The sequence below is a fragment of the Puntigrus tetrazona genome, chromosome 19 (assembly GCF_018831695.1).
Source record: "Puntigrus tetrazona isolate hp1 chromosome 19, ASM1883169v1, whole genome shotgun sequence".
Taxonomy (NCBI): domain Eukaryota; kingdom Metazoa; phylum Chordata; class Actinopteri; order Cypriniformes; family Cyprinidae; genus Puntigrus; species Puntigrus tetrazona.
Genome location: NC_056717.1, coordinates 632,931 through 646,220, shown reverse-complemented (window position 1 = coordinate 646,220; position 13,290 = coordinate 632,931). Strand labels below are relative to the sequence as shown.

Sequence of the window (13,290 nt, the reverse complement as noted above, 5' to 3'; positions counted from 1 at the left end):
CCTTACCTCACGAATAGGCAACTAACATGTAAAGGGAATAATCATCTTTTCAGACTAAAAATGGTCCATCTGGCACGTAACTAATGATGTCTAATAGTTGCTGGCTCTGAAATATCCTCTGATCCAAAATTGCATCAAATTTCGAAATGTCAGCTCCGAGTTGGCTGTACCTATTCCCATGTGCACTTCCTTTGTCAAATAAGTTTCGCAGGTGACATTTCCTGATCTCTACCTTCTTTACTATTCCAGGCTGTGGGTGGCTGTATGTTTTTCATACAGGCTGAAGTTATCTGCAAGTGACGCATTCCTGTGAGCCGTTTCAATTCAGCAAGCCTTGCCAAAGCTCTGATCAATTCAGAGAGGAGAAACGCACCAAATTCCAAATCCTCAAATAAAGCAGCACTCCCACATCGATGAGTCAAGCGCTGCTTCTCCACCACAGCCATCCCGATGGAAGCCTAGTCGCTGCTGGAGCTTGATCCATCAAGTACAACTACAACAATGATTTTTTGACAGAAAGAATGCCTCCATTCCCTCAGCAAAACATGAGCTTTGCCACCACTGTGATCATTGAAAACAAGTGCGAATTCATCAGCTCGGTTGAAACATTTCTCGACAATACTGGGAAAAACACTCATCCTTTAAAAAATGATTCTACCTTTGCTTGGACTGTGGTAGGTTTAAACCTCTAATGTAAAATTATATAGCTATTCATGAAATTTACATTTACTGCTTTTCTTTTAAATAAATAATTGCGTTATAAATTTCACTTTATAATTTTTTTTTTAACAATTGATTTTATGTTCTTGTATATAATTCATATAATTTAATTTAAATTTTAAATATCAAAAATTATTTAAAATAGTTTGTGAGTAAACTTTTTAAGGTGAACTATTTCTTTGTCTGAACAAACAACTTATTATTTTACAATAGTTTATTTTTATTTATTTTTTGTTTTTTTAATATGGTAATCCAAGACAGAAAACCATTAATACTGAGCTTTGCAGTATCCTCTATGCTACAAATACAAAATAAATTAGTAACATATTGATTTGTTAGATTCAAAATATGTCAAAATAACCAATTACTGGACATGGAATAACAGAAGCAAACTGATTCCTTTTTTCTTTTATTCCAATAAAAAATATCCCATTGTCTTCTTTTTTGTTAACGTTATCTACTTTTTGTTCATTTTCACCAAACACTAGTCAAATAAGTATCTTATTCTGTTGTTTAGACCACAATTTAAACCTTAAACCCATTTTAAAACTTGAGACCCTGCTGTCTATATTTTGCCACAAAAAGCCATTTAACAGCCTATAGCGGATGAATACTAATAGAAATGAATTCCCTACACAAAACATGTATAAAATTTCGAATAATACCAGTTCAGACTTTATTACCCGAGCTCCAGGTATCTCACAGCAGGCCTCCTGGATAGCCAGAGAAGGGTCACAATACACCATAACTTGCTGGACGTCAATCTGGAGAAAGATAAAGAGAGAAAGCAAATTAAAAGCAGAGAAAGAACAAAGAAAATGAGCTTTTTAAATGCTGGACCCCCTCTGTTTTACATATGACCACTTACATGATCATTTCGCTAAGTGGTTGGATTAACGAACTAATTAATTAGTAATGGATGAAGCTCGGTTAGGCTAGCATGGGCTTTTCTTTTCATCTTTTTCGAGCTGTGAGAGCTCAGTAACGTTAGCCCTGAAGAGAAGTGCCTGTAGTCTTCCTGTCTCTCATACATCCACAGACACGACCTTGCCACATTTCCCAGGCAGACAGGATGCCTAGGGCAAAACCTGCGGGAAGCCAGCTTATAGGAAGCATCTACTTCCGACTACTCTATTAGCAGTGTAGTGCTCAATTATCAGAGGAGCCGGAAGCTTCTGCAGTCGTTCATCTAATTGACATTCTTATACAGCAAGCCTCTTCCTCTGTAAAAGGTTTATAATACAGTCTTAATCGTTTCAGCAGAGGTCCTCACCTCCACAGGGGCAGCATCAGTAGCCCTCATACCCAGCAGCGTGTGTCCATTGATGGGTAACTGGCCACGGAGCTCCAGGGGCTTGTTCTCAATGGAGCTGCAGTCCACGTGCAAGGAGGCCGCATCTCTCTGCAGACTCAGCGCCACCTTATGCCAGCGCATGTCCTTCAGCGCTTCCACACCATCACCTTCGAACACACACCCCGCCATGGACCCTTCAGGGTCGGACCCTCTCGCCCTCAGGGCCAGGTTGCCATCTGGACCATTCCAGTCCAGTGAGAACTAAAGGAGTGTGATAAATAGGGAAAAAAGAGTTTTACATAGAAAATTATGTTGAAGTACAGGGTCCAAAATAAGCATTTCACCACACTTGTTGGCCACATATATACATATATATATATATATATATATATATATATATATATATATATATATATATATCCTGACTATCCCAGCAAAATTGCATCTTTTAACACAGAGATGCTTGTCTATCAATTTTTTTATTCAACTATTTCTTTTTACTTGTTTTATTTATGTGCCAACGCTTTATTTCTCACATAATTCTCACATAGTGTTAGTAGCTTTCAATCTACATACTTTTAAGTATACCAGAGCTCTATCACATAAACTTAGAGTGTATTTAAGTCAGAAGTAAAACTCACATATAAAACTTAAGCAGCGTGGCTAGTTAACGTGAACTATAAATACAAACTAGTTAGTTCTGACATAAACTAACAATGAACAAATGTATGTTTTTATTAATGTTAACAAAGATTAATTAATATTGTAAAAATGAATTGCTCATTAGAACATTTTACTGAATGCATTAACTAATGTTAAGCAAAGCGACTTTACTGTAAAGTGTTACAAATGAATTTGAACAAATCAGTTTTAATGTGATTCAAAGACAGGGCATCTTTGTACCTGTATTTTGATTGATTAAGTTAATGATTCAATGACTCTATCATCATTGTTTCAGTCTTGAATAGGTCATGTTTTAATTCACTTCAAAAATCTTAACTTTTTTACAATATCATTATTATGTTTTGCAACTTTCTTGCCTTATATACATGTCATGGGAAAGTGCACTGCTATTTGCACTACCAGGTCTGTTACCATTTTTAAGATGTTTTTAAAAATAATCAGCAATTAGTATTTTATGATTTAGAATGCAGATCTACAATTAGCGGTTCCTGAAGGCACAGATCTATGGACTTGAGCAGAAAGTGGACACACACCTGAGGATAGCCGTGTTCATCTGATATCTGGAACAGGTAAATGTTATCATTCAAAGATTTCTTCTTCAGGAGCAGGGTAAAGACCAGGGTGAACTCCTCTGGAAGTCCATGAGGAAACACTTGACTGAGGAAACAAGCGTACGGTTAGACTGCAGTGCACGCACAAACAAATAAATGTGGAGCAGCTGGTTGTAAGAGTAAAGAACAGTCTGAATGCTAGCAGAAGGGGGAGTATCTCTGTATTAATGTTGCTGTGGATACAGATATAGAGATAACCCCTGACACTAATTTTGAAAAGAAATGCAGCTCAGCAAACTCATCTTCATTCTCAACTTCTATCTCTCGCTAGATAAACAGTTTGCCTGCCTCTTGGTGGGTCAAGGGCAGGCCTACTCCAGGAATGTATTTAACATCCCAAATACACACACACACAGACTTGGTACTAGAGTTTATTCACACGCAAGTCATGGAGCAACGGGAAGCTGATCATAAGCACATAAACATGCATACATAGCACGCACAACAATGAGCAGGTAGCGTGTTTGTCTCCAAAATGAGATGACAATGATTTATAACAGAGACCTGGAATCTAAAGTAATAACAGTGAGGCCGGCCTCCTTGAGGAAAAAAAACTAAATAAGGACTGAACGCTAGAGAGAGAGAGCGAGAGAGAGTTTGTACATGACGAAACTTGTTATGACGGGGAATGAGGTGCATATCCCTTTCGAAGATTTCTTGTTGATATTACTGAACGAGACAAGTCCACTGAAAGGGCCATCATAAATCAAAGATTAATGATTTTTTATTTCATTATTAGAGTCGCATATAGCAGATCTGCATTGAGCACATTATATATTGCTGAAAGGTTTAATTATTATTTGTTATTATTATTATTTATCATTATTATTATCAGTGTCATTAGTGGTATTACAGTACAATTTAGCCAATATTCAATTATTCAATTTATTTATTTATGTATACATATCCATAACATTTGTGACCTAAACAGCCTCATGCATATGGTGTGCACTATAAAGCTGTGTTTTTTTAGTGTGTCATGTTTATCTGTGATGATTATTTTAAGAAATAAATACATTTTTGGGCATGTTTTTATTGGAAACATCTGCAAAACAAGCAACAAAACCCCATTTTTATATTTTGTTAATATTTCAGCACTATTAAATTCACTTAAAATCAATGTCACTTTTAAATCAATGGACAAATCAGAATCTAATATGCATTAATAAGACATTCTTGTGTTTATATTAGCGACAATGTATAAGAGCTAATACTTCACTATTCTCAGTCAAAAGGTTTTCGATATACACACAAAACCCTTCATATTTGCTTTTGAGCAAGATACACTACCGTTCACACAAATGTTATGCATCATGAATTCCATGAATTCCTGTTTTTAACAGTGATAAAATCTTTATTTAAACATATTAGAATTATTTCTGAATGATTATGTGACATATTGATGATTAATGCAAGAGCTGCTGAAAATTCAATGCATAAATTCAGCCTTGGTGAGCATAAGAGACTACTTTCCAACCCTGGTATGGTATTGTATGTGAAATATATATATATATATATATATATATATATATATATATATATATATATATATATATATATATATATAATATACTGAATTGAAGTAACGTTTCGAAAATGCCCTCATCTATATTAACTGTAAAGTTTAAAGATTTTAAAAAGCATTTATTTGGTGTCAAGCGGGCAGTTTTTAATTAATTAGCTAATTACTTAGAAAAACCACAAAGCTTCATTATCAGCATCAGCCACAACAAGCTGCTGATTATCAGTTATTCTTATCAGCTCCCAATTTTTTTGCACTTCTACTTGGACACAAAGACCTGAGTAAACACACTCAAACCCATACCCACCATCTCTCTCCTAGGTGAGGTAAAATTTAAGATAAAGGAAAGAGTTAGACAGTTCTATTACAAGCCAAGTCTAAGCTAAGAGAATGACTAACACAGAGGTGGCCGAACAATTTAAACACCATCTGCTGCTATCAAATATCAGAGACCGGCTGACAAGACTTTACATTAAACTTTATCTCATAGAAAGAGAAAGTAGGAGACCATTTATGAAGGAAGAATCCTGTTTTTTCCCCCATCTGCAGTAAGCCGGCCATATCGGGTGAGTTTAAGCGCAGGCTCTCGCTCTCTCTGGCTGAGATGAGATTTAGAGCAGGAGAAAAAGAGCTCAGGTTTCAAATGGGGAAAGCACCTGGGGCTCTGGAAAACCCATTCTTAGAGAGGAACTCCCTGATGATGGGGGGATTTGAGTATGTCTGTGTGTATGTGTATCTTTGCCTTTCCTTTTAAAGTTTCAGAAGGTCAAACTGTACAACTTCCAGCCAAAACACAACTATTATTGCAGCTAAAGGAGGTATAGGATAGAATAAGTAAGCATTTTTGATGAGAAAAAAAATAAAATCTGACTATTAATTTTATTAATAAGAATGATCACAATTGTGACATTGTAGTGATCCGGCCATTCTGAATCTAACATAAGAGTTTTTAAGAGACCTCCAACCTAACATCTGGATCCAAATCCCTAAGTAACATTTCTTTCGATGCACCATCAGCACCAAGATAAGCTGCGTGAGATACTTCTGTTTATTTGCAACTGTCAAGCAACTCTCTCTAAAGGGAATGTCAGCCAGGGAACAAGCATCATTTCATGACGGGGAGATAAACAGTTGCTCAAGTACCATTAGTGACAACAGATCACATGCCCAAACATCTGAAAAGGAGGGAGATAAAGACAATAAATGATCTCCACGTCCATTATAGCACAATAACAGAGTTCATGTCACTCAAAACCTGCAAAGGTTTCAAACTCTTAGTCTTTAGCCCTTTTGGAAATAATTTGTTTTCTAGTTGATGTTTGAATTTGCAAAAACAGATCAGTTTTTTTCATTGTTGCCAGAACTACTTGGTGTCACTTTTTGATGCTCAAGATACCCCTTATTGTAATTTTTCAGCTCGCCGGTCCTCTGTTGTTTTAACATTTTTTTCTTCATTTAATGTTTTGCATGCATTTGTAAAAAAAACAAACAAAAAAAACAATTAAAATTGAATTAAAAAATTATTTTATTTTACCACCAAGGTTTTTTTTTTTTAAAGCATGTCAAAAAAGTACGCTAAATGGGTACCCTGTGCAAATAAAAGTGACACCAAAGGTTCTTGTCCAAGCATAGAATGCTGGAAGTGACAACATGTTGTCCAAAAACTTCATCCACTACAGAGGTAGTTAGAGGACAAAAACTATTTTGATTTACATATGGCTTTTCACATAGCGCTTGACCCCAGAGTTACCCTGAGCTATTCTAAACCCTGCTAAAATTCAATAATACTATATAATAAGCGGATACACAAAGCTAGAGCCATTAAGTAAATGTTGCATGCCATGTTCATCCAATAAATGACACTTACACTGCAAATATGCTAATGAGAATATTAAACCATCTTAAATTTACATCCAATATTTAACATCTTGTTCAGGGGCTACGGATGAAAAATAGCCTTTGGCTAAATCTGGTAAATTTACAAGGTTGTTTATTGATGTACAATGTCCTTGTCAACTAAAAAAATAAATAAATAAAAGAAAGAAAAAAATTGAAAAATGCACAGTGTGAAACATCAGCTTATGAATACCAGGATAAATTGTTAAACGTAAATCAAGATAGACCAGGATTCTTTTTACCTTGAGTTTAGAATGATTAACTATTTCAGATGTGAAAAGCTCTTATGAGATCCACAAGTTAGCCTGCACAACATGAAGTCATATATTTTCTTAAAAAACTATTTATAATAACTGCACACTATGAATCAATAGTTAAGTATTAGAGGTCAGTTCATCCTTTATAAAGCATTGTTCCAAAAATGTATATGCATTAGTATTAGTAAGCAGTTTATGTGTTTTGTTCTTGAGCACATCTATACTTTTTAATAATTGTATTTTCATACTTAATTCATGATCAATTTGTCATTTCTAAATTACTATGTTATTTACAAACCATCTATTTAGGTATTTTATTGTCAGTGGTCCGTAAGATCATTTGGAAAGGGTAAGTAAGCGATTAATAAACTATTTAAACGTACATTTATAAATCATATTATTTAGACACATAATAATAGTTGTTCAGTATGTTAATAAATGCTTTATTAACAAATATTCCTACTGTAATTCACGATTAAGTCAGGTATTTCTGAAAACATTTAGTATTTTAACCTTGTAAAGCATTTATAAAGGAGATTTAAAGGCTTTCAAACAGAAAAGTTAAACAATACAAAACACAGAAATATTGGAAGATGCAAAATATTTAACTGTAACTGTATACACTTGAAAAAAGTCCTAGAAAAGGGTACAGTTGTATTATTTTGCATCTTGAAATACATATTTCTGAGTTCTGTATGCCTCTGTGTGGTGTTTGCTTATAGGAAGATAACTGAACTGAACAGCGTGGAGTAGTTATAAAAGTATTATCAAAAGTAGTCCTGTCTGAATAGGGCTTTTGAAGGACACCGCTTGTGTGTGTGAATTCATGACATACTATATATGCTGCAGATCAAGGACAGAGCAAGTACAAAAAGAGTATAAAAAGGTTATACAGTCTAGCACAAGAGCGAGAGCTTCAATATTACTCCCCTGACCTATTTGGCTCAAACACTCAAGCTCTCATTTCTGTTAAGTCTACATGAGTGAAGCATAACAGGAAATTCTAATAAGGAAGCTGATGTGTAGTCTAAAGCGATGCAAACTGACTTTCTCATCCCAACATACAGTACCAGAGTGCTGAGATGAAACAGAAGCCGTTAGCTTATATCATTGTCATTTGTCATCTACGCACAGCTCAGTAAAAGCATTGTCATAAAACGGATTGTTACTGTGGCTTGAGGTCTCACCGAAAGCACTTAAAGTTATTGTTAATAAAAAATTTAACAGCGTTTCTGTGTAAAAGCACAAAGCAGCGTGTAATCCGCTGAAATGTTTTATTTGCAGCGAGATGGACGTAACTTAAGGAAGAAGTCAAAATCTCTCTAGTGACATTATTGCGACTCCTTCATGATTCTAGCGTAAATGCTAGACCAAATAACAGTCAACGGCCAGGAATTTGAGGCTTGTAGTGACCTGCTAGAATACTTCTAGAAGTTCTGCAATTCTGTCTCATTGTATTGTGTGTTTTATTGCTTTTAGATACAGGATAAACACCCTCCATCATTCGAGAGAGAGATTTTTCTATAATTGACCATGAAGGGTCACAGAAAATTATGGAAAATATCTTTCCCCCTTTTAAAATCTCTGAGGAAAAATAGACACCAAGACAAATAAAAGAGGAAAGATAAAAAATTTACCCTGTAGGCTGGATGAGTTGTACTTTCCCAAGGCGAAGGATGACAGGCCCTCTCGGGTTTCGAATCTTCTTGACCTCGCTGTTCTTCAACAGGGAGAAACTGTGCGCCAGATTGAAACCTGCAGATCGGGCAATCAATCCATTTACCACCCCTCAGGCTAATAAATCAGTGAGCTGCTAGTTGATATGTCCTATGCTATGTATCAACTCTGCTGTGGCAGTTTTCAATTCATGTAAGGCCAAAGGAGGGACCTTAACACTGGGAACATTTATATCTTTCAGCTCATGAACAGAATCTGTTCCTTGGACTGTCTTTATGGGCAGTTGGGCATTTATTAAGTGTATTAAAAGGCTTGAAAGATTACAGATGGCAGTACATTCACATAATTATGCAGTGTGGACTTCTTTCCCATTTTTTTTGGATATACTATGCTAAATAATGGGCCAATTTGAAGTGTTTTTGCGTACAAAGCTGAAGAAAATAGAAGCCAGCATTGATTGAAAAAAGTTTCTTTAGCACCAAATTAGAATATTACAACCATTTCTTAAGGACTGTGTGATACTAAACACTGGAGTAAATGGCTGCTGAAAATCTGGCTTTGTCATCACAAATTATGGGGAATTATGTCCCTAAGGGGACATTGAAGATGCAAAAGAAAATGAATAATTGTGTGCTTCTCCAAGAAACTTTGTATATGCTTGTAAATCTTTTGTGATGGAAATAATATAAGATGGGAAAGAAAACATGTCTCATAGTTTTGTCATAATGCCACTGTAAAATAAATATATTGAATAATAATAATAATAATAATAATGTAAATATATAAAGATTTAAATCAGTTAAAAATGTTACAATTGTAATATTATTTTACAGTATTCCTGTTTTGCTGTATTTGAACAAAGTTTGAAAGCAATTGTCAATGCCCCTTTAATGTCTAAGCTATAAAAATCAATAAACTAAATAATTAAAAAGAATCCAAGAACAAGTTCCCTAAGCGATAATGAAAATCATGACAATACGGATATTTAATTAAAAAAGTTAAGCTTTTGTCTACTTTCCATTTTAGTAAACAGCAACTTAAATTGTGGTCTGTTGCTCACACAAATCTCTTATATTAAAACGCTTGGAATGTAGTCTATATAAAATATGGACTACTATTATTGACTTTTTTTGGAGCTTGGCAACCTTACACCACTTTTAATTTTCATTTATAGAAAAGAACAGGTTGGACATTCAACTAAATATCTCTTTTTGTGTTGCACAGAAAATCAACAAAATCAGGTGGCATTGAAGATGAGTGGTTAGTGAATGATTTTTTTTCTAAGGTGAAGTTCCTCTAAGGCAGGTCTATTAGCAGCAGTATTTACCTGTAATGTTGTGTCTGGCAGTTTGAGGAAACTTCCATTCTTCTACCTGTATGGACGGGCAGCTGACACCTGTATAAACACAGTAGCAGTCAAGTTGCAGCAGATCTTTGTCCTGCCACCGGTGAACGGTTTTGCATAAAACAACTTGTACACCCGATCATGAGGAGTCCTGTCAAAACTTGGTCCTTAACATAAGGTGAACAAGTTGAGGCGATCAAAGACTGTCTGAGGGGAGATAGACACCATCTGAGATATAAATGGGGCTAAAAATAACATGCTCTTGTCTGGAAGTATCATTCCCCCGATCTCACTGCCTGGTGACAAAGACAATGACAGGTGGTCTGACGCACTCTTGACAGATGGACAACATATGAAAAAAACTTTAGAAAGGTTCAGCCAAAAAGTACATCCTATGGTATGGTACTTCCTGTGAATTCTACTGTTTGAACTTTTAGCAAAGATCTTTTTTGGTGTACTCGATGCTCTGTGTGTATGCATAAACAAATATATTCAAAATAAATAACAAATGGAAACGGGCACCATTCATTTTTAATTATAACAGTCATAACTTTTCGCCCACAACTTAAAGTAAACAACTTTTAGAGGGATTTGTTGAAATTCAAATCCACTCAAAATGTCTTGCCTTTTTTCATAATACACAAACACTGAAAAGTTCGGTTTACGACAAGGCATTCTGGAAAAAGAAGACTTTTTCTTTGTGAAGAAGCATGTCAAAGGCACCTGGGATGAGAAAAGTTTTTAATCAGCAAGGTTTGATTGGCTCAAAGACACGCACATCAATCAACGTGCATTAGCAAGTTACTGCTCTGTAGCGAAACTGTCACTTAGGTGTTTCAGAGATCAGATGAGTATGGGAAAGTCAAGCAATAACAGAGAGAATCAGCTCAGAGCCGTCTCGTTGAGCTTCTAGTGGCGGAGAAGAGCTGGTGATGGGTTTTCGAACTCGTATTCTTCCCCTGTCAAGTTACAAAGAGCTCTTTTTAAATCTACAACACCTGAATCTCTCCACAGCTAACTCAGCACATACAGATAGGGAGGAAATGTCTCCCAAAAAAAAAAAAAAAAAAACTTATCTGACAGATAAAGAATTCATTTTGAATTGTTCTCGCATTTTCACTTTTTGAAATCAGACAGACTCGGCTAAATCCCTTTTCTTCTCGGTTCTACAAAAGCCCCTTTGCTTTCACACAGCAAAAAGGCGGGATTAAGATGCGGAGATGTCAGGGAGGAGATAGGAAAGCTGGAGGCGGCTCTTGCTCCTGAGGCAATGATGGAAAGTTGAATGCAAGGGGTGGAGAGGTGTATTTCAAACGCATGGAGAACAGACACGTCATCAAGCAGTGCAGACAGTGCTGGAGTTTGAAGATTTCTAGGGTTTAGGATTTCATCGCTTAAGATTCAGCATTCTTTTAATTTAGAGATACGTACCTGTACGTGCTGCTTCACCAGAGACACTTGCGAGGTTCTTAGGAATAAAAAGCCCTTTGCTTTTCAGAAGAATGAAACATCCATTTTAAGGGTAGAAGAAAAAAGTTCTTCACCTTGCCTGAATTCAGTCAAAACGTCTTCTCATTAACATTATCTCGAAAGCTCATAAAAGTGATATACTGCATCCTTCTCTTGCTCAGAATCACTCCCCCAGCCTCTGCTCTATTTGTCCCTGATTGCACATTGTTTATTGTGTATTTTTAGGTCTCAGAGTTGGCCTGGAGAAACTCATTAAGGAGAAAGTCAATTGGGGATTTGCACAGCTGGAGGTGAGAAAAGTCACCATAAAGGCCTGCCATCCACCTTATGAAACACACCCAGGATAATTGGAGGTGGTTGAACGTGAGAAAAGGTTTTTGGGGAGTTAGTTTGTTAGCTTGTTCAATTGTGCATCACTTCTGAGCACAATTTTATATAGTGATGAAATGGCAAATGATGCAATCAAAACAGAAAGAAGTCTTATAAAAGAAAGAAGTCTTATAAAAGTCATACAAAATGTCTGAATATATTTTTAAATATAATATTTCAGAACATGCACAATATAAGTGAATTGCATTCATTTTAATCTTATGTTGACTTTAACAATGACCGAATGTGGTTTGATTGAAGTTTGATTGAATCTGTGGAATGAGGTTTAGGCTAGTATAATCATACTCTTAAAGGAACAGCGTGATATCGTTGCACCTGCTGCGGCCATGGTACGTTAGCTAAGTTCTTACACTGCAATGAGAGTATATCAGCCTAGAACACCGCAACTTTAAATTTTTTGTTGGGCTAAGTACACAGAACTACAAAAGAGTATCAAAACTCTTTGGTCATTTTTAAATGATATGCTGCTGGTCTAATTGGATACAACGATCTATGCTAAGCTATGCTAAAAGTGCTATCGCCAGACCCGGAGATCGGCTGAATAGATTCTAAAACTGTAAAATTCAACTTTTTACTCTGGGGGAGTTGGAGAATGAGCCTATTTTCAAAAGAAGTGGAGTGTACCTTCAATCTATGCAATATTTCTGTCATAAGAAGCACCAATGGGAACATGATTTATGTGCACACTTTTCAGTAGACTTGCATTATTATTATAAAGACATAAAACAGGATTATTATATAATATACAAAACTGGTAGTGTTGACATTTCTCACTCCTGCCTCAAACCCCTCAGACGCTCAGAAGAGTCTAACAAGCAAAGGTGCAAAAACAACATGTTCTAAGAATACAAAGTGATGAATGATAGTGGACAAGTCCTTACAACGTTAGAACTGGAGATTATGCCTCTAAACAAGCAGAGCTTCATTTTCCCAAAATTATTAGAGCAAGAGTCAATCTTGTATCAAACCAACACCCAGTAGCTACAGTACGACGGTCTTCAAACTCCTGAATCTTCTATAAAATGAGCCTAATGACAATGAGTCATTTAAAAAAAAACTACAACTGCAAGTCTCACTGCAATACTGTGGGACCCCACTTTACCCAGTTCTGCTGTGTAAGTAAAAGGGAAAGATGGAAAGGTCCCAAATTTCCATAACCATATTGTTGGGACACAGCCCTGGCAGTCTAGGGAACAAGGCATGGCATCACTCTTTATACACTGAGCCATTTTCCACAGACCCTTGTTCTTTTAGGATTTTCTAACCCTCCTTTTTATTTTAAGTATTAACAGACCTTATAAAAGTTCAACATTTGAAAGGAAATTGTAAGAAAAGAAGCAATGATTACTTTGGGTTAACCACAATTTGGCTAGTCTTCTCTGATCTGTGATATAAGAAGCGCAGACGTTCAGCACACAGCAGAT

At 35.9% G+C, this 13,290-nt stretch overlaps 1 protein-coding gene across 4 annotated transcripts in view; it reads right to left on the bottom strand.

Annotated features, from left to right (window-relative positions):
- Positions 1-13,290, bottom strand: part of col16a1 (collagen, type XVI, alpha 1) — a 58,861-nt gene that overhangs the window by 39,516 nt on the left and 6,055 nt on the right. For all 4 annotated transcript variants that reach the window (XM_043218130.1, XM_043218128.1, XM_043218131.1 and 1 more), the window contains exons 3-7: positions 9,989-10,057; positions 8,622-8,739; positions 3,232-3,355; positions 1,994-2,275; positions 1,404-1,484 (exon numbers count right to left, since the gene is read on the bottom strand). In XM_043218130.1, the coding sequence (XP_043074065.1) occupies positions 1,404-1,484; positions 1,994-2,275; positions 3,232-3,355; positions 8,622-8,739; positions 9,989-10,057 (674 nt within the window). The remainder of the gene's footprint in view (positions 1-1,403; positions 1,485-1,993; positions 2,276-3,231; positions 3,356-8,621; positions 8,740-9,988; positions 10,058-13,290) is intronic.